The sequence below is a fragment of the Pleuronectes platessa genome, chromosome 6, assembly GCF_947347685.1.
Source record: "Pleuronectes platessa chromosome 6, fPlePla1.1, whole genome shotgun sequence".
In the NCBI taxonomy this organism is placed as follows: domain Eukaryota; kingdom Metazoa; phylum Chordata; class Actinopteri; order Pleuronectiformes; family Pleuronectidae; genus Pleuronectes; species Pleuronectes platessa.
In genome coordinates, this window is record NC_070631.1 from 7,793,267 (window position 1) to 7,821,060 (window position 27,794).

General features: G+C 44.4%; 1 protein-coding gene across 1 annotated transcript; it reads right to left on the minus strand.

Annotated features, from left to right (window-relative positions):
* Window positions 1-7,779: 7,779 nt before the first annotated feature.
* On the minus strand, window positions 7,780-12,070 carry tnnc1a (troponin C type 1a (slow)). The gene is made up of 6 exons (XM_053425152.1): window positions 11,969-12,070; window positions 10,280-10,310; window positions 9,982-10,128; window positions 9,227-9,341; window positions 8,558-8,694; window positions 7,780-8,386 (listed from the first exon to the last, which is right to left on the minus strand). The coding sequence occupies exons 1-6, from the start codon at window positions 11,990-11,992 to the stop codon at window positions 8,355-8,357; spliced, it is 486 nt and encodes a 161-aa protein (XP_053281127.1). The 5' UTR covers window positions 11,993-12,070; the 3' UTR covers window positions 7,780-8,354.
* Between the last annotated feature and the right edge of the window lie 15,724 nt (window positions 12,071-27,794).

Sequence of the window (27,794 nt, forward strand, 5' to 3'; positions counted from 1 at the left end):
CCACTATAACATTTCATTTAAGGTAATTTTTTTAGCCTTAAAAAAAGTAAAGAAGAGTCAGTTGCATAACACCAGACCAAAAACCTTCAGGTGATCATAAGTCGAATCAGAACGAGTATGTATGTTATCGCTAGTGGCAGAAATCCGTGGCCTTCTCACTCAGCGATTAGACTACACAGTGAATATTTCGAAATGTGTTGAGTTTCGTTTTTTTTTGCCGGAAGATAATGTTCTCCTCTCTCCGTGCTTTCCCCGAGCCTCGTGTTTCATTCCAATGCCCTGAGTGTTCTGATTGGTTCGGCATTGTTTCTGTTTTGTCTGGGAGATTTATCCGTGAGTTCTGCAACCAGATGACAGAAAGATGATGCAGTGAATTCCCTTCCCCGAACAAATTATCTCGTGAGCCGAAGCCAAGCCGTCTTAAATCAGGGAAGAAAATAGGTGGTGGGGGGGGGGGGGGTGGAAATGTTCTGTAGCTGATCCGCGCCGCAGCTCGTGGCCCAATATCTGTCAGTCTGTGGGATTTAATGACTGAAACTCTGCACCATCACGTGGTTTTAAGCTCCAGCTCCTGGGCTGAGGTGACTCGAGAAACTAAACATCTTCAACTTTCACAGCAGCGCATGAAGGGACTTGCCTAGCAACACCTCGCCGCTGTGATAATTGAGGCTGTTGAGTGATGGGTCTTCCGGCATGACTGAACCTGGCCGGCCACATACCTGCAGGGTAAAGCCTGTGATTAGGCCTGAAAAGACACCCACGATAAGGCAGAGGCGATGGTTAGCTGCACCGCATGACAGATGGAGATCGGAGCCCCGGGGCTGATGGGAGTGAGAACCATCAACCAGGGAGGTCTTATCTGGAGCTGGAACCGTACACAGGATATCGCCGGTACTGTGCGAGGGCAATAAGTAATGATTTATATATTTGCACGCCTTCAAATACCAGCTTTTATTGCTGAGTCTTCAAACGCTCGTCTTCAGATGTATAACGTGACTGCTCGTGATGTGTGGGATTCCCTTCGCAGCTGCTCCTCAGTACTTCTTGGCACCGGCTCTTCCACGCCGGCTATCTCAGAGTTAAGCACGGCCCCTTTGGATTGTGTAATTATAAATCATCGTGGGTGCCGCTGCCAACTACAGAGGCGAGGTGTGGGGCCTTGACAGCGCCTGTTTTCCACCTCGTTACCAGGTTACTCAATAATCCTATTGTAGGAAACTCCTGCCTGCTCGTGCCAAGATAAATTACAGAGTGACAGAAAGTAAAAACCTTTGATCAGAAAGAAACACAGGCTTACTTCCTTATATAGAAACAGGATGTGTGTGTGTGTGTGTGTGTGTGTGTGTGTGTGTGTGTGTGTGTGTGTGTGTGTGTGTGTGTGTGTGCGGGTGTGTGTGCTGCCACTGTGTGTTCAATGTGATAAGTGGAGTCTTTCTGTCCTGTTATGATCGCTCATGAAGGGAAGCAGAGGCTAATGCAGTGCTTACTCAGCAGTAGTTGCATGGGAAGCAGATGTGCATTTGACTGACAGGATTTTAGCACAGGGTGGGGGGGGCATGTGTCTGTTTGCAAGCATGCTTAAATGTCCATGTGTGTGTGTGTGTGTGTGTGTGTGTAAAGGCTGAGCCAGGCGGAGCTGGTTCACACCTGCTGTGGTTATAAGAACATACTTAGCATGCTGCCTGGCTGACAGTAATTTTCACCGCTGCTTCTGCTTCACGTTCACAACAACTGGATGAGTTGGTTTATTCAGCTCATCCCTTTTGACCTCATTGTCACCGTAGAATGAAATTAGCGTTTTGTGTTCTCTGATGTGTGTTAACGGCTCGCTGTGGCCCCACGTTCGGCCCGAGCTGCTGCAAGAAGTCGATCTCATCTGAACGGCTTCCATCTCTACAGCAGGGAATTGTCTTAGTCCCTGTGGTCGCGCTGTGTTCGTGCACAGCAGATGTTCGGGGCCGGGGACAGTAATCCTAATCTCAGTATTTGGTCGAATGCTGTCGCTGACATCATGTCACTGAGGAAAGGGATGACATCATGGGCGCTGTGTGTGTGTCTGTGTGTGTGTGTGTGTGTGTGTCTCTCGATTCTTTTCATATGGTCAATGTTTAGACAAGAGCTTTGTGATCGGAATAGAACCTACGCTTGTTACCGTCAATGAAACCCTTTAAATCCGCCTATATACCAGTATGAGTAACTGGTTACACAGAAACAGGAAGATACCCTTTACACGGCCTTATTAAGTAGCCTATGTATGGTCATGCTGGTGAGTTCATCTACTATTGTTGGGAATTTGCCATTCGATTCTCAGAACCAGTGAATCACATAGTAACCATTTGCAGCACTTCCTACTTCCCCGTATTTGTAGTGGAATGAACACAGATCCTCGAGTTTGACCACCGCCCACACATGGACGCATTTAGCAGCTGAACGTGTTGGTCACCATTTTATATTCTCCTCATCATATGCTGCCCTCATCTAATTTGCTTCGCTGTTGGCGCCGCAGACTCAGATGTCTGTCGCTGTGACATCCTTCAAGTCATGCTCGACTTTCCAGTCATCTAACAGGAAGTGTCCTATCTCTCCAGGAACCTATGATATGCAGTCTTTTCACGAAACAGCCCTCTCAACCCCTCCCAGCCGGCACTTGTGAAACATAAATCTTTCACTGCGTGACATGTATGTTCTCCGAGGAGGCGGAAAAGTGTGAGTTTTGGCAAAGGGAATTCTGGGTCATGTGTAAAGCAGAGCCACATGGAGGACTGGTGGCCGAGCGAGGCAGCCATCTGTTAACACCAGAAGTCTCTCGGTCCGCGGCCAACTTCGCCATCCGGTGATGTACAGTGGGCCGCGCTCACCAAACACAGGAACAAAGTGATGTTTGTTTGCAGTTTAATCTGTGGAAAAGTGATTGAGAGGGAACGCTCCTCGTGCCCCGATAGACCCAACACGAAGTAAAGGTCATCCGTCTGTCATGTGTTCATTGCTCAGGGAACTACAGAGGGGGTCATGCTGGGAACTGCCTCGCTGTCTGGTATGCCATCCACACAAGGCCATATGCTGCAAAAAGTACAGAAGTGCTGAGTGAGCCAGAAGAGCACGTCTGGGCCCTGGGACGTGATTCTACAGCATCAGAGATCAAAATAATGACGTCACAGGACAGAGGAGAGGGATCGCCACGTGTCTGAAGCTTGAAGAGGAGATCACTCAACAGGCCAGCGGGAAACAATACTAAGATTTATTTAATTTCTCCGGTCGTATAGTCTATCCGAACATAACCAAAGAAGTCCTCATCTTAAAATCAATATTTACATAATTGTCAAATGACAAATGATAGCTGTAGCAAACGCTTAAATTACTTAACTGCACTTTTGAAAAGGTTTATTATACCAAATAAGCTTGACTCAACCATATGATTAGAGGCCATTGACAAAAATGTCATTACATTATGATATCATTTGGATTATTTGGACAAAATAAAACGTATAACATGAAAATATTTAGTTTTATATCTAATTAATTTGTGGGCCAATAATTTATCCATATACTAAAAACATGTACATTTCTATGCAGCAAAATATTAGTTAACCATCAGGTTAGTTTTTATTCAGTGTGATGAAAGTACAATTGTAAGGATTCAGGCTTTAGGGGAGCAGATACAATAAATTCTGCCAGAAAGAAAAACAGATTGATGACGGAACATTTACATTTTGTTTCATACTCTGATCCATTTGGTTTTAGATAACCTAGTTTTGTTTTAAGCTACAAATACATGTTGGGGAAGGATGTTTACATGTAGAATGCATGTGCTTGAATGCATGTACTTTAAATGATTGAGTTTGATCTACAGCATATACTGTTTACTTCATATTTCACAAATAATTGTATCTATAAATTATCGTATTACTGACAGTTTTGTGTGAGTAGAACTTTTAGAATCGTTTTTTTAATTGTGAAACTCTGAATGACTTTTTTAAATGGCGCAGTGCTATCACGACCATAAATAGTAGTATTATACTTAAATAAGCTTCAATAGCCAATGTATTCCTCCGTTTTATGCACAAGTTTCCTTTTTGTAAGTGGTAAAAATACATAAACCCTACACTGGTACATTAAAAACAAAACAATCGCTTTATTCATTTGAATCAATGAATAGTTATTGTGGAATTTGTGAGTTCTGTGTCTTGTCGTCTCGCTGTTCTATGGGCCATTATGGCCGAGCAGCGCAGGAACAGTACTTCAGTGTTCTCAGCACCAGAAGTGGGATGGAGCATCATGATACAATATTCTGTCTGTTCACATTTGATTTGCAGTCCTTCCACTCTCTTTGTCTAAGGCGTTCCACTTCCTCATTGTGTATTTATGGCAACAAAAACAACCTACCGACCCCTCCAAAAATCATCTAAGTCGGAGTTTAATGATTTTATTCAGCGTGTGATCATCCATAATGAATCCATGCTCCCCCTCGTGTGTACTTTTATAAAGATAGAAGCATAAAGTCACTCTTTTATCCTGAAGAAGCAAACTATTAATAACTTAGAACATAAAAAATAAGTATTCATCATCACATGACCTAAAAACTGAATAAACGCAGACGACCGCTCATGTATTTGATTCCACTGTGGATGTTGATGAGAGGAGACTGCGCTGTGATATTGGCCACTGGACGTCTTCCAGGATCATGTGATGCAGAGAAGCAAGAAAAACAGGAATCCTCTCAACCCAAATGCCTGCTGCCTGTGTGGGCGGCAGAAAGATGGTATGATTAGCTCACGCCTTCAAAACTCCAGACGGGGTATTCCTCGCTCGGCCGGGGATTTTATACATGAACAAATCACACAGAGCCGGCGGAGACATTATAACACACAACGTACTATCGGCATAAAGTTTGACTACAGAAACGTTCCAGTCAGAACACATTCACCAACAGTGGACTGGTGTGTTATAGACACAAAGCTGGTCAATGGAGGCCCAGTCATAAAGTGAAATTACACTTCTCCTACATGTTGCAGCCAAATTATTAACATTACCCTTAATTCTGTTATTGTTAGATCTTATTTAGTCGAAGGTCGCCCCAGCTTTTGTTTTCAATGGCATCTAGAGGAGAGAAAAAAGGGTGAAACCAGTCCATGTGTTACAGAGTTATGAATTATTTCCCTTTTTCATCATGTCCTCGTCCTCCTTCCACTTACTGTCTGCATAAGAAGATCAAGTTTTCAAGTCCAACTACAAAAGTAAACACTCAAAGTAATAAATATGAAATAAATACTCCAATACTAATATGAAACAATTGTGTTTTTAAATTTCCGAGTTATTTGAGGACGTGGGTTTGATCCTTGTTAGACTCACTGAACTCTGGAGTCCGACGCCCAAAGTCCCAAAGGCCGTAAGAAACACAGCTCAGACACTAACCTGACTAAATGACTCAGGCTGCTGTGAGGTTTTTTAAGGTTGTGGGTTCAATCCAATGAGAACATTACCTTGTTTCTCGCGATAGAGGTTGACACCCTAACCTTTTGGTGGCGTGATGCTCGAGGAGGAACCGGACAGATTGCCAAATCGTATTTATCTTATATTTTTTGATAAATGACTAGAAATCACAGTCCACACTTGGTTGTCATAGTGCGACCGCTCACTGTTGTTAAGGTAGGAATGTATTGTGTGGGTCTGAGTCATGTTAGCCAATGGAAGAACCCGTTTTTATGCCCAGCACACACACACACACACACACACACACTGGTAGAATAAAACTGAATGAAGCCAGTTACATAACATAAAGGGCTTACACTATGCAAATCCCCAGGATCCCAGATACTGAAGTTCAGTGTTTCGGGGGCGAATGGGGTCGAAGCAGCTCTCATGGCGGCCTGAGTTCTCCCTCACATCCACACTACCAAAGGTGGCTCGTAACCGCAGTGTGTGTGTTAATAACAGCAGGCATGAGTCATCAGGCCCCGTCTTACGTAACCACGTCACATCTCCACCCAACTCGCTGCTCGTGTGCCACACCCCAGACTCATTCACACACTGCTCTGCTGCTGCTGCCCGGCCTCCCATTGATGGCGGGGAGAGCTCCACTCATCCCGCTCCACGCTGCAGATGCAGCTTAGGGGGGGCTTTATAAATACCTCGGGCAGCAGAGCAGTCTAATCTGTGATTTAAAAGAAATATTCTGACATGACATCTCCTCATATCATGTTTTCACTGGGTCTTCGGGGCAGTATTTTTGGGGAGTGCTGCTGGACGGGGGGGACGAGGGCGCAGCTGATGCAGTGTGTTATATTTGCGAGGCAGTTGTTGACAGAGCGGCTGTGCTTCGCTGCTGATTGGGGTTTAAAATCCCATAACTAACACAGACCGTGGAGACTGAATGGAGCTAACAGGACCCTCAGGGACATGGAGGGGGTGGAGGGAGGGAGTTGGAGGGAGGGGGGGGGGGCCTTTGGACATTGTCATCAGGCCACTGACGTCACCTGCACACCCAAAAAATACTCTTGATCCCGTTTCCCCAAACCGACCAACTGTAGAAGAGCTCAGTGTCAAGATTTGAAAAATGGATGGAGCTCTTATATCATTTGATATTGTTAAACACCGCATCTATGATCATTGTCATGGTCTATTCAAACCACTGAAGCATAAACCTACAGTCAATCATCAACCTCTTCTCATCCTGACTGGATTGATGTGTTTCAATGGAGAGGAGAGTTAAATATGATCTGTGTTTTGAGAGAGTAGAGCCGTGCCATGAATCTACTCATCTCCTGATTCCTGAATGACCCCGACCAAGAGGTAGCACTGTGTTTTCCTACTGACACCAAGTGGCCACAGTGATAACTGCAGAACTCCTCTTCCACTCAAACCAGTAAGGGGATCAGTAATGACTGAAACTGAACCCAGGAATTATATTTTACTCAACTCACACAAAAAAAATACATGTTTTTGTTTTAGTACAATTTTTTTTAAATGTTTGATTGTGTGCGGAAATGTGTGTTTAGTCTAAAATTAAATTCACGCTGGTGAGAGATAAAACAAATTCTCCTCTAATCATCCAAAGGTTTGATTGTGCGAACGCGTATGTCAAACTTAATTATAGAAGTGATATCTCTTTGTAGTTGAACAGCATTCTTTAAATGGACAAAGGCATCTGATTGTCAACTGGTGTCGGTCAATCCAGATCCCCTAACATGGGCACTAACATGATTAGACATAAATAGCTCCTGTCCCGATGGACTGTGTAACCAGAGACTTACAGGGCGACCATGTGAATAGTTCACATGCCGCAGACAAGAGCCGCTATAGAAAACAAATTACACAGATAAATCAAAATTTAAGGTTATCGACAGCTCGAATTCTCACTGAGGTATTTGGCTTTGATAAGATGGTGGTTGTATTTCAGACCCTCTGAGTTTGTTTACTTGAGATTTAGAGGAGAGACGACGTGTGATCGGCCCGTGAATGTTGATGAGCAGCAGGACAAATGTGGTATGAGATCAAATAAGTGTTTGACTTCACTGCTGACTTCATCTGAGAGTTTATAAAGCATCAAAACCTTCCAATAAACGGACCCAGCTTCTGTTTTACACAGTTTCCACAATGATAAGTGAAAAAAAAAACGAGGCACTGAGCCAAAGACAGAACATGTCTGAAGGATTCATCAAGACAAACACCCACGGAGAACCTCCGCTCTTATCCTGAAGCCGGTGTGATAAACCTGAAACTACATTATTCAGATCAAATGAAAGAATTTGACAAAAAGTGACTGTTTTGACAAATGCATCTTGTTTATTACACGAGCGCACATTCCAATGTCGTGTAGCAATATGCAGACGCTGTGGACGTCGGGGACAGGAGAGGGGAATACAAAGTCCTGAGGGTGTCTTTAAAATTGTTGAGTTGTGTATGATGTGCTGACCGTAACGTGCACAGTACACAGACCTTACCGAGTGTACTGCTTAGAAAACGAAAATGTGCTCTGCTTTGTGCACTCGTTCCTTTTCTGCACAGGTAAACCGTGTCAGCCTCTCATCAAGGACATGTGTAAACTGGCTGAGATAAGATTTTTAAAAATGATATTTAAAACTGTGTGTCCTCTCTAGAAAATACAAGCAATTTGGATACATTTACACAAATTCAGTTTACATGGGAACCAAAAGTAGTTACAATCTGTATTTACAACAATGCAAGAGATGGTAGAAAAATACCGGAAGCAATCTGATACAGTATTTGACTAAATCTTGCAAAGTCGTCCCCAAGGATCTCTCGGGTGGCATCCAAAGTCAGATTCCAGTTTTTCCAGCAGATGGCCGTGAGAGAAAAAACAAAAAATATCACTCTGGGTCGTCTCTCATTCAGGATTACTCCACTCCCTTCATGAACTCCAAGAACTCTGTGGAATTAGGGGAAGACACAGTTTCAGGAAATGAGCTGAAAACAAAAGCGGAAGGTCTCTTTTTTTTTGTGTGGAATGAATGATAGATAGTGCTTGTGAGGTAATTTGCTCCACGTAACAACGTCACTGTGTCTGTTCTATCTTTCGACCACAGTTGAACCTCCTCACCGTCATAGTCGATTTTGCCATCGTTGTTCTTGTCCCCGTCTTTCATCAGCTCCTCGATGTCGTCCTCTGTGATCGCCTCTCCTGTGGACTCCAGCATCATCTTCAGCTCGTCCAGGTCGATGTAACCATCTGCGTTCCTGCACATTCAAAGGAGTAAAACATGTATTATATGTATTATTAGACCACAACACGTCTAAATTATTTTTTTTACAGATGGCAGTGGAGGAGGTGGTGTCCCTTTGTTTGACAAGGGGGCTGATAATATCCTGAGTTTGAACGTTTGGGAGCCATCACTGCAGGAAGAGGAAAGAGTGCGCTGAGTTTGTTCTTTGATGCTCGGACGAGGTGACTGGCTTACACGGAGTGGGCGTTTGGAATACTCTGCGCTGTCAGGAGGGATTACGGAGGAAACTACATGCAGCACTCTGCAGAGCTGCTTGGCATTTTGTCAGTACACATAATTACACATGGGGAACATACTTAGTTGGAAACGCACCATAAGAGCAATTTGATTGTCAGATAATAGCATTCTAGGCATTTGTCACGTCTGTTATTAAAGTTTCTTTTTTAATATGTTTTACAAGATCTTGAGAGCGAATTGTACCTGTGAGCATGAATTCTTATAATTATGAACTTTTCAAGTTGAAAAACTTTAAACATGGAACTCACTTGTCAAACATGCGAAAAAGCTCTGCCAGTTCTTCCTCTGATTTCCCTTTGCTGTCGTCCTTCATGCACCTCACCATCATGACCAGGAACTCGTCAAAGTCCACCGTGCCGCTTCCTGTACACACACACACACACACACACACACACACACACACAGACACAAGGTACTTCATCATGTCATGTCAATCCACATTGAACAGAACTGATGGACAATGTTCTCCTCAAAGTCCCAATCTGTGAATTTAACACGTCAATATGTTTTGAATTCAAGACACAGTGGTGAAGGCTGCAAAGCCTCATTAATTAGATGAAATATGTTTAATACAAAATCCACAGGACGGCATTTAAATCATTTATAACAGCCTAATTTTCAAATCCAAAAATTTAGCCTTGAAATGTCTCTTTATCTGCAGTTGGGTAGTTAGAAGAAAACTGTTTAAACACATTCCACACATACTGAATCTTTACCAACCACTCCAAGAAGCTAATGCTTTACATTATATGATAAATTCAACATGACTTGTGAATCGCCTGATATGCATTCCCCTTTAATCCAGTTTGACAAGTCTCGTTAGGTTTAAGAACGTGGACTGTCGTCTGACGTGAGGTTCAGAGGGTCTGAACCTCACTTGTCTGCACGACACGATTCTATGATGATGGACCTGCCAGCTGTCTGCAGGGATGAAGAGGTCAACAACCACCAGCCGCTCATTTTGTTCCTCGTGCCGCGTAGCACAGCGGCAGCTTTGATTTACCGTCTTCATCCACCTCGTCAATCATCTCCTGCAGCTCCTCCGGTGTGGGGTTCTGGCCAAGCATCCTCATCACCTTCCCCAGCTCCTTGGTGCTGATGCAGCCGTCCTCCGCATCCTGCACGAAGATGTCAAAGGCGGCCTTGAACTCTGCAACACCACAGCAGCACACAGAGAAAAACAACCCTGTGTTAGACCACGTGATATGGACCTGCACAGGGCAAGCCTCGTCTTTTTCCTTCAACAAGTTATTCAGTAATGTTTGAGCAGAGCATGATGGCATGTTCTTTGTAATGCTCACCATTTTTCTGCTCATCTGTCAGCTGTTCGACCTGTAGGAGACAAAATGTCAAAAGATAAGTTACGTTACTGGGAAATGTGCGTTTTCACATATGAGTTTCTTCAGGTCTAATTATCGCAACCAGTGAGGTTATGTTTTCACCCCGTCCCTTTGTTTGCTGGTTGGTTTGTGAACAAGATTACACAAAAACAAATGAGTAGATTTTCATGAAACTTGGTAGAAAGACGCAGAACGAGTCAGGAAAGAATTTGGATTTAGATTGTGTGCGATTCTGAATGAAGGGGGCGGATCCAGGACTTTTATTTTTGGGTGTTCAACATTTTCACCTTTTTTCCTAGGTAATGATTCATGGATGGAAAAAGGGTCATTTAGGGAACTGACATCTATAAGCGTGTGAAATTTGGGGACCCTGGTAGAGCCACACACTCTACAACGTGCCATTCTAGTTCATTATGGATTTAGTTACATTTACTTAAACAAAAACTTAAGCTGCCAAACATTCAGTGAGTTATTTTCAAATTGAATGATGAGATCTTGGATTATTAATTTTGAAACCAGCATCCACATCATCTCGGTCTGTTTTGATAACTCTCAGGTCAACAAAGGCAACGTTCAGGCCCCACAGGCCCGGGCCATCCCAGAGAAAAGCCACAGGACCTATATATCATGTGTGAGAGCCAGTAAGAGGAGCAGTTATAAATAAACAGACAGGAGGATCAGGAACCACAGATAAAGGGACACAATACACAGTGTTTTAAATTAGCATAGCTGTGGATCTGGCCCAACAATGGAACTGTAATCCTGGAAAAGCTACCACGAATGAGAGAGGGAGACAGGTGCTTATGTAAGAGTTATTGTCTGTCATCTACCATAAATTAAACACACACACACACACGCACACACACACTCATAAACACATACTCCTGTGGTGATGATGTATGAAAGAATCTGAGCAAATTCATGTAATGCACATTCCTGTGTGTTTTTACTGTCTCAGCTGCACGGCTCACTTAGGATGCGAGGGGGAAAGAGGAGCCAGCTGACTGAGAGGAGCCACACAGCTCCCCGGCTCAGAGATAATGCTGGAATTCAGCCGCCGGTGAGGGCGGGGTTTGGGGGGGGGGGGGGGGGGGGGGGTCTATCTAAACCTGAAGCCCGTCACTGGCACCCACAGAACCACGGCCGCAGGAGCGTCCCAGCAACTGGCCAAAATTAGTCATGTGAAGTGCGACGGTCCCATTTGAAGTCATGAGTGAAGCGTGGAGCGGGGGGGGGACCTGTCCAGCCAGCGACCTGCTGAGTGGCTCCTGTATCAGCTCTGATAGGGTTGAAGTAGGAGAGAACATCTAGAGACAAATATGGTGCCGAGGCTCTTTTGACATCGGCTGGTGATGGAGGTCAATGTGCTGCGCGAGTCGCATCAACAGGGATTTGTCAGTCATTCCACTCGTGTCAGAAGTCACAGGCACAATGTAATGAGGAATCTGTCCACAATAAACACGTCAGTTCCAGGATATACCATAATAACACCCAGATCAATAGGGCGGAATAGAGTACTGTCTTAAATTGTAGAACAATGATTATATGTCAGTAGTAACAGATGTTGTCGCTTCCGGTTAATGACCCAAAACATCAGATTCAGTTCACAAGTCCACACTCTCATCTTTCTGAGCTGATCGAGGAACCTACCGCTGCCTTGTAGATGTCGTTCATGTTGGAGGCTCGTCTGCTGCCTGTCCCGACGGCGTCCTGGCACAGAGGAAGGAGGTACTGTCCAGATCAGGGCAGGACACTGGCCTCATCCTGAGAGGGCTTTATAGCCAGAGCCTGGCGGTGTCTGGCCCCTCCCCAGGGCGACCAGCTTCCCCTCTGTTTGTGCCTCAGCGTGCGTCCACCAATGTGTCTGTGTATGTGTGTCATTTGGCCAATCTTTCACAATCACCGGGCTCAGATAAAAAATGTGGCAGCTCTTAGGGGGGATACTTTGGAATGGAATGAAGTGAGGGGGGGAATGCGTGGTGAGGCCTAATCTCCAGGGAGGGGGCTATAGAGACACTCAACATTCCTCCAGACCTGGACCAGGAGTCCTGAGGGCTCAGGAGGGTTGTGTGTGTGTTTGTGTGTGTTTGTGTGTGTGTGTGTAGGGTAGGGGTTATAGAGGAGGTGTGGAGATGGAGGGTGGGATGGGAGAGATGCAGACTATGAGCAGAGGGGAGAGAAGAGAAGAGGTGTGAGGGTTAGACCAACAGACAAAATGTTCAAGTCAGAATTTTTATATGATCATTGCAGGAAAGTATAAACAGTAACAGTTATGATGGTTCAGTTCCATTTAAGGCCGCTACTTAGCCCTGACAGTGCAAAACACCAGGGTCCTGGGCTTGGAAAACCTAATAGTTGTTATTTAGCTGCTGAGACTCCTCATAGAAATATTCAAAAAGGAGAAAACTGAAGGACCCATTGACCCAAAAAATGATAAAATAGTGAATAATATTGATTTTCTTTTACTTCCTGAGATTTCAAGCTTATTGCTTTATACCAAGCAGACATGAAATGTCTGACAAACTTTGAATTACCTCCCAGGTAACGTTTTGGGCACAGGCCCGTCCTCTGAAGAATGAGCCTCAGCTGCCGTGCAGACATTTCTCCTCTTGTTGTTTTCGTCGCTGATATCACGCAACGAGTGCTTTTCAAGTTTGAAATTTTGCTTCTATCACTTCACAATTGAAGTGAATGGGATTTTCTTACTTCTAATACTCAAGATGATTTAAATCTCTGGAAACATCTCCCATCCACCTGGATATTCACTGTGAAGAGGTTCTGCTCACTGAATACAGAGTCACTATGAGCTAATGAGTAGCAGAAACAACCACATGGTATTGGTATCAAGGCAGAAATCAAAACCAGCAAAAGTTAAAACCTTAAAACCCACAAGTCATACAAATAGGTGAAAATACTGATGATCAAAACATTCAAAGGGAGAATATTAGTGTTTCCAGATATTTAACCACAAACGTACACCTACATGTATTAAAACCACATGCTCCCTGGTATGAAAATCAAACATATTAAATGAAACACATTTCATGAGTGTCAATCCAAACTCTGCATGATTCACTTAGATTTTAGTCCTTTGCCCTCATGTGATACCCACGTGCGGACAGCAGAGGGTGCTGTTCACTACAGATCCACTAAATTAAATTGTTGCGCAAGGCTGCCTCAGGATATCCAATTTATCAACAGTGGGGTAGGTGAGAAAATCTGGGTCAAACAAAGCAAACACTTGGAGACACATCTAAATTGAATTGTACACAGCGCAAGACTTTGCAGCATCCCCCCCCCCCCCACCCCCTCTGTGTTCTTTGGAAACAAGGCCACCTCAATCACTTGACTGTGTGATTCACACACACGTTCTCACACGTGCTCTCACAGAAACCTCTCACACACACACACACACACACACACACATGCACACACACTGTGGCAGGCATTCTAAGTGACGAGTGATCATGCTGGTTTATAATGGGATGCTAATGGGGACTGGCACAGCTTACAAGCATCATACAGCCACTCAGAGAGAGAGAGAGAAAGAGGAAGAGGAAGCTTAGACTCAACAACATACATGTCCTACTCTTACACACATAAAAACAGATCTTACATAGACCTCACATCCATGCACATCCGGCACACACACACACACACACACACACACACACACACACATTCACACAAACTGTACCTCCATGGAGACAGACAGGTGGCAACATGGGGAGGGGCAGGAGCTGGAGGTGAAATGGTTTTGTGCTTCTTGTCCTTGTGTGTTTTCTCGGTCATTCGTCAACATTTCGTAATCTTGACACACGGCAGTGCTCGGTGCTGCTGGAATTCAGAGCAGAAATGAATCGTCATCAGTGACACTGACTCCATCGGCTGAAACCCAGAGCATACTGATGATGAGTCTACATGGTCCGACACACTGTGCAGCCTCGTGGTGACGATCAGCCCTGCAGGAGGTACCAGACTCCAATGTAAAGCTTTGTTTGAGCACGTGCACGTGCACACCCACCCACACGCTCGAACCATAAGCCTGGCACGCACATCAAAGAAAGCATACGGAGTGCTGTTTCATTGGAGCTCTCCACCAATTTCCTCTTACAGGGGAAAGGCTGACGAAAGAGCCAGCCATCTCCTCCATTCACCGCACACCGCTTTTTGAGGGGTTGCCATAGAAACTCTGCTGGGTAGTAGCGGACAGAAAATGAGAGGAGATGAGCGGGGCTATTTCCCCCCCCCCCACCTCTCTCTCTCTCTGTCTCTCTCTCCCTCTCTCTCTCTCTCTCTCTCTCTCTCTCTCCCTGCCACCATATTTTGTCCTCTGAGCGACTGTATTATTTTCTTTTCTTTGATTCCTATATATATATATATATATATATATATATATATATATATATATATACATGCATGTGCACATCTAAAATGCACACACACACATAGGTTGGGAAGGGGGGGGGGTCACAGTTAGGGTTAACAAGGGTTATTTGTGCACCGGAGCCGTTCATGCAAATCAACAAAAAACCACAACTCCAAACCATTACAATTTACATCTCAGGCTAAATATGGAAACATAACAATGCTTCGGTTCTTTACACTTGCATCCGACCAGGTCATGTCAAATGTTCTACAGTGGCGCAAGCACTAGATAGATAGATAGATAGATGGATACTTTATTAATCCCGTGGGAAATTCAGAAAACTAGCACTGTGCATGTGAATCACATGCAACACAACCGTTTCAGGTCGGACTTGCTCTTCACGGCTTCACATCCATCATCATCCAAATATCTCTTCCTGCAGAAAACATGATCCATTCACAGTGTGCGATATGTCAGAAAGCCTGAGGCGGAGCATCTCACGCTGGCAGCCTGAATCGGCTGGACTACATTTGTGAAGATCTACTACCCAGCATACATTGTGTCAATTTAAATAGTGGTGTGATATAATGATTGGTTTGACGTGCAGCTGAGCTCAAGCAGAGGTCCTCTGCTCTTTCCTCCTCCTCCCCTCTGTGTCCTCACCTCCTTGATTGCTGATGGGAGGAGGGGAGCTGCTAGCCCCTTTCTTTCTCTCTCTCTATTCTTTCCCCCCTCGTCCTCTCTCTGGGTCCATTTCTCTCTCTCTCTCTGCCTCCTTTCATTGATGACCAACCTGTCAGCAGCTCCTGTTGTGAAAGCTCTGCATGGGACTGAGTGATACACACAGTGCTTCCCCCCCCCCCCCCCCCCCCCCCCCCCACCATGAAAGCATCCCTGTCCAGTTAAGTGCCTCAGAAACCCATTCTCTCATCATTGACAGTGTCCAACCCAAATTGAGGGATTTGTCTTTGGAGATGAGGGAGAGTCTTCACTCTGCTTCACTGCGCTCAGTGGTGCTTCTCTGAAACTCTTTGCGCCGAGGCACTGGCCGTTACGCAGTGTTCCTTACATCAGAGCTCTAATGAACCAGTGGCCACATTAGCTCCGGAACCGATAAAGCCGCGCACTAACTTTCTGCCAGGGGGCAGCATTTTCCACTCCACTGGACCACCAAGTTTCCTATCACCCTTTCTGCCCAAACCCATCCCCCCCTGCCCCCCTCCCTCCCTCCTGCAAACATCTATAATGGTGTGTGAGACACCCAGAGAAGATTTCCTCTCAGATATATATGGCAGATAAAGTTCCCTTCAAGCAAGAGGGAAAATGTGTTTCTCTCGTGTGGCGGCAAAAGATTTATCATCGAGCTAGCTGTGCAGTGGCCACGCTGAAAGAAAGCAATAGTGTGTTTCTCAAACGAAAGAAAGAGTAATCTGTTCCTGTTTTGACTTTATAATGGATACTGAACCAGTCACTACCATAACTATTAATAAATACATGTCTGTTTAAGTGGAGACACAAAAATAATGTTAACCCAACTGTTTTTGTTTGGAAGCTCCTGGAGCAGAACAAAGAAAACTAAATGAATAAATATTCGTACAGAGCCCACACAACATATACAACATGAGGTATAATGCAATAATAAAGAAGAAGAATCTAAAGAGAAGAGATACCAATTCAGTCCAACTCTACTGTTTAAGATTCTTATTTTTTACACATACATCATGAAGGTCTGTGGAAGGAAATACAAAACACAACGGTTTGGTGCAAGTAAAATACAACTTGTATGTAGCCTATGACAGTTTTTTATGTCCTGGTAGAAAAGCAGAGAAACAAATCCCTGCATGCACACACACCCATTTTAGATTTGTCAGTGTCTCTGCCTTCTCCTCTTCCCCTCAAATAGCTGCTCTCTGAAATGGAATCCGAGGGCCCTCAGGGTTTGTGACAATGGTTCCAGCATTCCTAAGGAAAATGAGCAGTGGTGTAACTCGAGCTTTATTAAAGTTAAAAGTTAGAGAGTGTATTCGGAGGGAAAGCGGGTCACTCTTTTCCCTCTTTTCCTGCCCTCCTTTTTTTTTGATTGTAGCGCCAGTCGTCTTTCTGAGCACCACGTTTCTGAAGTACAACGGTAATAAATTACAGTACATCAAGTAGGAGCATTAATATAGTGAGCATGTGGGCATCCTTATTAAAATGTAAAAATATTCATTGAAATGTATGAAGTCAGCATTGAATGGCACATCCACAGCTAAGGGAGAAGGTGGATATGGCTGTAAGTGGTTCTCACCTCCACCAGGAGGTTGTGTTTGCATCTGCACTGGTTTTCGTTGGTTCGCAGCATATCACAAAAACCACTGAACGGATTAACACAAAACTTAATAGAGGGATGTGTTTTAGGTCAGGGAAGAAAACATTTTCCTTAATTTCTCAGAGAATTATTCATAAAGCTTGATTAAAAAAATTCGGGCATGTTCCTATTTATATAAGTAACCGGATCTGGTGATTTTATATGTGGTTTCATATTGGGGACTGTTGGGTTGTGGCTCTGCTAAGTGTCATTCAAGTTCTTTTTTGGTAAAAACCTAAAACTTTGTATATCCACATCAATTCAACCAATAAAAATGCAGGTAACCTCAAAAGTTGTAAGTTTCTTTAGTAAAATGTGTCAATGGGAGGTCATAACAGCGTATTTCATGTTCTCCAGAGGATGAACCATAATGACTGAGGAGACTGCCTGACCACTTTCAGTAGCAGCTCAAGCTTTTCACATTTTGTTCATATACAGTGTTACACTGTAGCTGTGTCTCAGTTCATGGGCTACATCCGTTAGAGGACGTCTGGTCTGGAGAGGAATCAAGAGTTCACCAGCTTGTCTCGCTCTCATTTCTGTCGCCTGGCTACACGGCTGCAATTTGACACAATGAAAATGTTTGAATGCCCCTTGATTTGCTTTTTGAATTTTTTGTCAACGTCATTGCCTTCTCAAAAAAATGAAACGTCATCGACACGCAATGAATCCAGGGATAGGTCGGGCCGGGAAGCATCATTTCTCGGGGACGAAAGTTCGTATTTATGGCCGGCATGTGAAGAAGCCCCCTGTGGTGCAATCAGCCCCTGAATCCAGACACAGCTTGTATCTCTATGGGTTTGATGGATTCACACTTATATCACGTGGCCCAGTTTGGTGAACCTGCACTTTTCCTCTTGCACCGGCAGCAGGTCGACAAGACGCCTGCAAATTCTGCTGCAGATGTTCAGACGACTACCAGACGACCCCCCCCCCCCCCCTACTCTTTATCGAGCATCACCATCGACTCCACTAATGACATCTAAACGAATGACATTCCCATCAGCCTCAGCTGGGATTTCTGTTCGTGCTGATTAACCGCTGACAGCACGCGAACATGCAAAAGTAATATGATGGATATACATGTTATGGTAAACATAATACCAGCATATTAACAGCATCACCGTGAGCATGTGAGACTGCTGACATTAGCATTTGTCTCACAGCATTGCTCGTGCCTAAGTATAGCCGCGCAGAGCAGCTAACGTGCAGCCTCTTGTTCTCATGAGCGAGGTGTAAAGGCCCCGCTGCTGTATTTCTGTCCTGGTATTTGCTATTGGCCGGCGCTGATCTGTATTCTGTGTGCTGCGTCCAAGAGAAAATGTTTTGAAATGGCTCGGTAACTGGGAAGCTGCTGGAGCCTCAAACAGACTGCGAGCACCAAAGCGGCAGAAGGTGAGATCCGGTGTGCTATAACACAACTATATAATCGGGCCTGAAATTGAGAATGTGATGCCTTCACCGACAAATTATCAATTATGTTTTCATCACCTTTACCAGGAAAGGATGCGAGAACCTTGCTACCCTATGAATTGGTTTTACAATCCTCATGAAATGACGGATGATAGTTCGACCCTGGTAGCAACCTGCAGCAGAAGAGACGCACATGTCGGTGTTCCACGAGCAAATCTGGCTTGAGTCAAGGATGAAGGAGAATAAAAGAGAGTAATGGAATCTGGCAGAACCCTGATGCATGCCTAATTTTGTCATACTGTTCATTTTGATTTCAATCAAACAACTACAGAAGCCAAAAAAAAAGAGAGACCCTGCTATCGCAACTTTTGAAGAGCGCAAGCTTTGCCCTCTGTGCGATGGGGGGGGCGGTGGTACAGTTTTATTTGTTATACAATGCATGGAGCTGTCTGGGGACGAATGCCCTGCAGAGGCTCATTCACAAGACAAATTGGCCTGAAATTCATTGGTCCTGCAAACATTGGTCTGTGTCTCCCTTCGTCTTTTCTCTCCCCCCTCCTGCCTTCATGTGAGAATCCGCTCACACAAACTGTCACAAACACAAGCCCGACGCCGAATGCCCTCGTGTTCTGCTCTGTGATTTGGGGTTGCAGTAGATTCGGGCTTCAAAAAAAACCAAAACACCTTTGCATCTGTCTGCGTGGCTGAGGTCCAGCCCCGGGCCTGCGAAGCTTCAGTGAAGTGTGCTGTGATTTGACAAGGCCAGTGACGAGAGGCACTGTAAATATCCGGCTGTCATGTGAGTCACTCCATGGCCTCGAGGAAGCAACGAAAGGTCAACGTTTCCTGATGCCATTGCCAACAACGAATTTAAGTGACTTCATCTCTTGCTCATGCATCTGCTCCATTTTAGGAGACGGATACGTTGGAGGTGTCGCATCCCTCCGCTCGCTCGCTGCGATGGTCGTTTACGTTTCAATCAGAACACGCGACAAGTATCCATGCACACGCACACACATACAAATGGGTTTGTTACAGACACTAGACGTATATACACTCTACGTACACACACACACACACACCGTCAGGCATGTGGCACTCGCTCTCGACCCCTGGGTTCATCTTCACACATGTCATGTCTGACAGTGACAGCAGTGTATTAACACGTCTCCGCAGCTTCGCTCATAAAGCAAATTGTGATCCACGTTCTTTATTCCACCGAAGTGCAGGAGGTTAAATCGCATCATTTGCTGCAGTCACTGGTTACATAAAAGAAAGGAAATACATGAAATTAAAAGGGCAGCGTTTGATGCCACTGCAGCTCTTCTGTCCTATAATGGCTTCTGGGGAACTCGCATTTATCCTGCATACTTTAATTTTCCCACCTCTTAATGCTAATGCGTCCATACTTTCGTGCAAAGGTGCTAAAACGTTTCAGCTCTAATGGAAACCAAAAAAAAAATATGCAAAGGGAGACAATATATAACCAAAAATCCTGAATCTCTCGAATGCCCCAGTGGAAAAGTCCCTCATACAAAAAAAAAGATCTGCTCTTGTGCTAAAACACTCATCACACAGATTAATTGGACGACTTTAAATCCATTTTCCAGTCCACCCCTGGTCTGTGACCGTGGAAAAATCCACAGCACTGCAAATAAAATGTGGTTTACTTTGCTCAGTTAACGACTGGAGGAAACACGTCAGAGAGGACTGGAGCAGCCAAAGTGCACACTGCGGAGGCTGGGGGGGGGGGGCTAAATCTAACAGGTTTGGGATTTGCGTTCTCCAGCTTAAAGCACTGTTATGTCAAACTGACAAACTAAGAGCATGCTGCCTCACTGGTGAGAAACGATAATGCACCTTATTATGAAAAGTTACAAGTTTTGCCTTTTTGTACAGTGTCAATTGATGAATCTATTGGTTGGTAGCACATGTGGTTTCTAAACTAGTCACTATTGTAGAGTCAGTATGATTTTACTATCAATCTACTACTTTCTTTCTAAATTTATCTATTTTCTATTTTTTTCCACCTGAAGATTTGGTCAAATCCACTCATGTCCTGCACAATATCCTGTAAGATTTTATTATATCAGCTTCAAAGTGAATATAAGATGGATTTACATCTACATTTGCTGAGTAGTGAGTCAACGTGATTCTTCACTTTGATTATTATGTGATTGTAGCAGCCTGGTGGTTAATTACTGAACTGCACAGGGGCCAAAGGGTTAGGAGACCCCCATGAGTCCTTTTGTGTAAAGTAACTGTTCTTTACATCTGTTGCTGGAAAGTTAAAAGAAAGGACGTCAGATTGTGTCTTTATTTTGCGTCCTTTCATATTGTTATCAAGTCAGAACAAAGCATTTGATTGAGATTTGTAGCTGAGCTACTCCACTTATGTAACTTCAGTTTCCTTTGAATGGTTTTCTATGGATATTCTCCATCTCGTCCTGTGTTCTAAAATAAAAAGTATTTAGCATGATAGAATTATTCCACTGTGGTTCTGCTGTGACAGGAAGCTTCTGAAATAAGTTGTCAGCCTCTCTGCATGGTTGCTGCACAGTGTTTTGCCAGGTAGACTTTCATGATCCTCAATCCCTAATGACTTTGTTGATTTCCTGACAGTTTGAAACGTCACAGTAAAAGCACAGATGTAAAAAAAAAAATGTAAACAAGTTAAAGTCCAAATTCTATTTAGATTCTTCAGTTTCAGGTCCTGACAGAGTTCCTGCTGGATCACTGTCCCATTTGGACACTTGAACTGAACATAATACATTATAAGAACAGAATAGTCACATATGGTGAAGGACCTTGTCAGCACTGTGCATTCGTCCTGTAAACTATAAATAAAACTGTAATAAACCGAGCGTTTATTGCACAATTTTATTACATTGATATATGATCATCTTGAAGGTCAATTTATCATTTTAAGTCAATTATTCAGTGAGATTCTTAATAAATAACAGAAGCTGCACCAATGTGAACTTTGGAGTGGTGGACAAAATAAATGACTGTAATATCTGCTCTTTGTTTATCTGTTATTATAAATGTGGCAATTAGATGATTAGATTAAAAAATAAACAAGATAAACAATAATGCAGCCCTTAGTAGGTCTGCCTGGAATATTGCAGAGGAGCATCTAATTAAGCTCTGCATGCAATGTTGAGCAGCAATCAGGGTCAGCTCTGGGACAGAAACCCACCCAGGCAGGTAATTCATGCCCTGGCCACGCTTTTGGCATTTGAATGAAAAGATGAAAGATGACAGCGACAAGAGAAAATAAAGAATGACAGAGGAATGTGTATGACAGGCCTGGTTTCCTGGTTTGTATCAGACGGCTTCAGCTGGAACTTTCTCCAGATGCATGTTCCACCTCCTCGTGTTTGGGTCGTGTTAAATGTTGGATTCTGTGGATCTCCGCTCATTTCAGCCCATCGATGTTTGCACTGACCAGAGAGAAGGGGCCAGTGATTAAAACCAACCTTTTCATTTTAGCAATTAGCAATTAGCAATTACCGGAGCTCTTCTCCGAGATGTTGACGGGGTGGAAGAAGTGGTCTGGGATGGATTAGAGCTGACGTCAGTGGCAAATGCAAATGTGCTTCTCCGAGCTTTATGCAAAAGCTCTGAATTGGGAGCTTAGTTGGGGAATTTTGTCCACACGCTCTCCCCCATTCTTGTCGGTGCTGGAAGGATTGCGTGGTCCCACTGATGGGTTGGACGACCAGCTCCCTCAGCTTTGAAGCTGATAAACCTTTTAAAAACCATGACAAATATTCTCCTGCAATTTTGCCCCGAGGAAAGGCAAAGAAATGAAAAAGGTAGCAGGCGCAGGGATGGGAAAAATCTCCCATCTGCCTCGAACTCCATCATCACGCAGACAAGTTTTTTCTTCTTGAGGCTCCAGTGCTTACTCCTGCTTGTAGGTACGAGCTAATACACCAGTGATTGTCTGTTCCGGAGCCAGATTTAAAAACACATCAACCTGATGGTTCTGCATCAATGTGGCCGCTAATACCAATCAATAATGTCCCAGCAGGGAGACATGGCGTGCAGCGGAACATTGATCAGCGAGTCTTTTATGGAACAGCCTCCATGGCGGCGGCGGACATGGCTGCGCGGCACAGGTTAGGTCAGTTTCCATAGTGATGTGGCTGAATAGAGGGGATTACCAGGGGCAGTGTGGTGAGGAAGGTTCATGTCAGCTCTCACATGTGAAGAGCTCTGTGTCCTGGCTCCGTCCCATTTGATGAAGATGGTGACGGAGCCTTCGTCTGCCTTCACCCCCCCCCCCCGACACCGACATGTTCTCTCTGCACCGGTCTCCTCTCAGGTGTCAAATATGTGACGAGCCCGCTGTGACGTTCCACTCGAGACTCACACAGATCGAATCGGAGCAAATAGATTGAAATCATTTGGTATTAAAAGTTGTTTTGAATCTATATGTAAGAGCTGAGCCAGATATTCAGAACTGTTTAGATATCTGTATGTCCAAGTCTCACTCGCCACCACCACATGATTTCTCTCTGCAGTTATCAAAACAGTTCGTGGAAGATCATTTTAACAGTGTCATTTGAGATTTAAGCTCATTGTTAAGTCAAATAATCAACTTTTCCAACCAAATGATCACAAATCTGATTACTGTGGATTTGCACGGATTTCATCTATTAGTCTGCAGCCCTGGTTGTAATTAGGACATGGAGACATTACAAAGGAAGGAATCACTGGAGCTTGAATGAGCACGATGACAGTGGATTCACTTCTAGAGAATAAGTCTGTTTATCGTGTGACATGAACCTTTGGGGCAGAGAGTTTGACTTCATTACTTCACTGAGGCATTGAATTAACATACTGTGCATTGAGTTGCAAGTAAATTGACTTCATGTACATGTGCAAGTAGGAAACGGCTTTTAAAACATCTTTCAATGATGATAACTGTATTTATTTGGGAGCAGCTCTTACATAAAACAAATATACAACATGTGAGGACAAGTTTTAAATCTACAGTAATCCTAAGATAAACATAATGTCTAAGACAAAAGTATTTTATCGAGGGCAAAAAATATGTGAAAAGAAATAAGCATCGGACAAAAGGAAATCAATTATATATATGAGGGGATTTTGTACATTTTATTTAATAGATTATCAGCCCAGCTTTCAACCTTATATTTATATTGAGAGTAAAAACGTGTTTACACTACATGTAGTGTGTGTTGTGACCACAGTGTGTGACAGTGCAGTTTTAACACACATTTATTAGAGCTGCCCTTGTAATTGTATTAAGTAGTTTGCTCATTCTGAGAATCAATCACAACAGGTTATCTCTGTGAATTAGTTTGTCAGCAGCTGAACCAATGGGTCCAATTTGCCACACAGCCATTTTTAAATTGTTTATATCAGCCATTCACGCTGTTATTGGTTGAATTCGAGCAGATGCACGGTCCTGAGACAATTCGTTTCAAAGGGTCCTTTAGTCTCTGACGTGCTGTGGCTGAGATGTGCTTTTTGACCCTCGCAAGCCTAATCTGCACCGTTAATGGACTTTTTGTAGAAGTTAATTAACCATTTTCCGTGATAGCAGCTCAGCATTCCCAGTAGAGCAGCCAGAGACGGAGGGAGAGGGACGGAGACGATTATGCTGTTGCCTAGCAACACGTGTACAAAATTTGAAGCGATTTAGTGCCCCCATACTGGTGATCATGGAGGTCATATGTCTACTAAATCCACACCGTGTGCTGGCTGTCACACGGGGGGCTGTCAACAGATCAGCACGGGTACCTGTCCCCGTCCGGCTCATGTCCACGTCCAACATGTTGACGCCAACACACGTTGAATCTGCAACTCGGCTGAATGTCTCCTGAACCACGGACGTCTAATTCCATGGAACTGTGGAAACGGCATTTCTTTACAATGGGTGGCAGGCGCTGCATCGGAAACCCAACGGGGGGGACAAGCCAGTCTGTTGCAGATGTGGGATTTGACTTCTTTGCACAGTTGCTCTCCTTCAGGAGTGTGAAAACCAGAGGAGAGAAAAATATGGAGGAGAGACACAGAGCATGCTCCAGAAATTCGGTTTGATGATTCACTCGGTACCTCCTGAAATATCATTGGCCAGCCCGCCTCACTGATTCCTACAGCCCACAATACTTCACTACGCATGTAAATAAAATCTGGCAAAGGATGTTGTTGGTTTTTTTTAAGAACTGTCCCATCAGCTTGTTTGTAAATTGTATGTGTGCATGTGTGTGGGAGAGAGAGAGAGCGAGAGAGAGAGAGAGATCATGAAAGAAAAAGAGGCATACAAAGAGACAGAGATAGAGAGCGAGAGCAAGAAAGAGAAAGAGAGAGCGAGAGAGAGAGATGTATGGAGGGAGAAAAAGAGAGAGGCGAGACAGAGCTGCTGAGGCACTCACTTCACAGCAATTTAGGTCATGCTAAACAAACGCGATACTAAAGAAGCACAGACAAATAAGGGCATCCAGCCTTTCAGAGATGGTGTCAGTGTCTTCAGGAGCTGCACACAGTGGAGGACCCCAGTGTGGACAATAACAACTGGGTGAGGGGAAAGGCATGCAGTGGATGTCTCAGTTGTCCTTGCAGCATGTCCAGGTGCGAGCTAAATATCATCAATCATCCCCGGGACGTGCAAAACCAAACGATATAAATGTCTCCTATAGAAATATTGAGTGAGAGATTATTGGGTTATGTATTACTTCCCCTGGTGAAATCCAAGTAAGCCGTTGCCTTTGTCTCCGAGACACGGCGGCGTTACTCGGCTCTCTGCTCGCTCTCTGTGCTTCAAGAGGAACGTAGAGCAGCAATCACGGTTCGAGGCTGATGAGCACAAAGAGCCGACAGCTGCAGAGCAGAGGCTGCACGTCCAGGCTCCTGACAGAACCACTCTCACTGAGATCAGCCAATGTTTCCAACACCCTGCCGCAGACAGACTCGCTGTCAAAACAAGGCCTCTATCAATATTTAGTCATGTTTTTATTTGAATTGTAATCTCGCAGCTTTTTGATGCTGCAAAACCCACAATTTCCTTAAAAAAGAGGATTGGAGCAATGTTTTCCTTCTTATTAATTCATTTTCATTATTTTCATCTCATGCATACCTGTTAGTTATTGTATGTAAACGTGCTGGTATCGTGTTAAGATGCACTATCGGTCAACTCACCATCCTCAGCTGTCAGAAGTCACCAGGCTGACTTGCATGTTTACAATGAAAATAAAAACAGGATGTGGGCACAACTCCAGCACGCAGGAGAAAAACAAGTCTGCGACAATATGAATAAAATATGTGAATTGCTTATGATTAGCATACTAATGACTAATCATCATGCTAATCAGTTCATTTCGTGTGTCCTCGAATCGCAGACTGCCGTTGAGAAATGTGAGTGCGTGGAAATGCACGCGGGAGCTGAGAGAGTTGCACAGAGATTAGCGAGAGGTTAGAGAACAATGATTTCAAGGTGCAGGTGGTTAAAGAGGGAGAGGGGGAAAATGGAGGTGAGGTTCAGGCTGCGGCCTTTCAACATCCTCAGGAGGATATTTCAACGCTGCTCGAGTCACACAGAGACCAGAGCTGCTTTATTTTGGGTAAATTTAAGTGAAATCTTTGTTACATTCTCAAATACTTCTTTGAATTGGGGTTTAAAAGTATTGCAAATAATCTAACTGCTGAGTAAACACATATTTATGTCTTTGATTAAATATTTCAGTTTTTTCCATTGTGATAACTCTACTTGTTATCAATGGAAACCAGGGATGAGGTCAGCAACTCCGCCTTTTGGTCACTGCTATTTCTAATTACAATTCCTCAACATTTTTTTGACATGAAACTTTATTTTAAGACACTTTGATGGCCATGCAGTTACATCTTTGAATCAAATAACCACAAAGGTGTCCATATTAGCTTGAAAACGTGCTTGGGACCCAAGGGTGAACCTGTCAGGGCCGAGTGAGCTGCATCCTTCTGCAAAAACCTCCCCAGTAGTGAGATGATAGTGAAGTTAATGAGCCGGTAAAGAGGGGCGACCCGAGCCTCCATCATATACTCACACTCACTCCAAAAGACACGTGCTCCCAGCCTAATGGAGCACGTGCAGCCCTCACAAGAAGCCAAACACAAGCCTGCCCGCTGAAATGAAGCGAGCGAGGGCTGCTGGCGAGGAGAAGGGGGCAGCGAGCTGATTCAAAGCAAAGCTGCGGGGGTTCAGGGGTCAGCTGGCGGAGCACACATGTCACCAGCCTATTGGACATGCCTGTGTGCTCCATCAGCAGGTGTGTAAATATGTGTCGCGTTTCACAAGCCGTGTCCGCGGGGACGGCGGCCCAGATGGGATTTTAAATGCTGCGTTTCATGTGGTATCATTTAGTAGGTTAGTTCACCCCTCATTGGTTGCCATCTGGTGCCCTCTCAGCCTGTGATATTCACACTGGAGCCTGAATGCTCCTGATCTCCCTGCCAGGGCGTCTTCATTTCCAGCAGTTCACACCAAACTCAGTGCAGGCAAACCCCCCCCCCCCCATGCACCTCCACTCAGTGCCATTACAGAAACACTGTCCATGCACATGTTGTGATTGGGAGCAGGATGACAGCAGCACACGTGGAGTTTGAACTACAAGCATGGAGAGAAACTTCAAAGCCTCCAGTGAAGTTGGTGAGAGGAGCCGAGACATCACAGGGAAAAACAGCTGAGCCGGGGAAAAACTGGAAGTCTAAATATTGAAGTGTAAATCAAACAAGTGGGCCTATTTATAGCTGCTGGGAATCACTTACCGTGCCAACTTGGAAAATAGACGCACTGCTCCTTAAAGAGGGGATTTCTTCTCTGTCACTTTCCACATGGCTTCTTTATAGTAAAAAAAAATTTGAAGAAGGGAATACAAATCCACGTCTTCATCAGTCCCTTTCTCTCTCTCTCTGTCTCTCTCTTTTAAACGATTTCCCTCCTTTTTCTTAATTTCCTGTGAACACGGTTTCCAGTCCACGAGTTTATATTCTCCTCGGAGGCTCTGGACGGTTCCAGGCAGCAGAGTAAGACAACCAGCCCCAGTGTTCCCTCCCTTCATTGACGGGCTCCCTTTATCACAACTTGCCAGATTTGCAGACAGACGCTGAGTGCGTGCGCGACGGCCTCGTGCGCCTTCCAAATAACGCGCGATAATGCTGCCTTATATTCCCCCTCCATACGTTTTTTTTTCTTTTTTTCCACTTTGTACCTCGACAATACATGTTTATAAGTGGTGGCCGGGGGAGGGAGGGGGTGTTCTTTCTGTTTAGGGGTGGGGGTGGTGATGGGTGGATGGAAGGGCAGCAGCAGCAGAGGAAGAAGAAGAGGAAGAACG

Excerpts from the sequence above, each read along its gene's own strand:
- tnnc1a (XM_053425152.1), bottom strand. The coding sequence starts at position 11,992 with ATGAACGACATCTACAAGGCAGCG. Across the intron at positions 10,129-10,279 it reads GACAGATGAGCAGAAAAATG|AGTTCAAGGCCGCCTTTGAC; the intron begins GTGAGCATTACA and ends GTGGTGTTGCAG. Across the intron at positions 8,387-8,557 it reads TGGCAAAATCGACTATGACG|AGTTCTTGGAGTTCATGAAG; the intron begins GTGAGGAGGTTC and ends CTAATTCCACAG.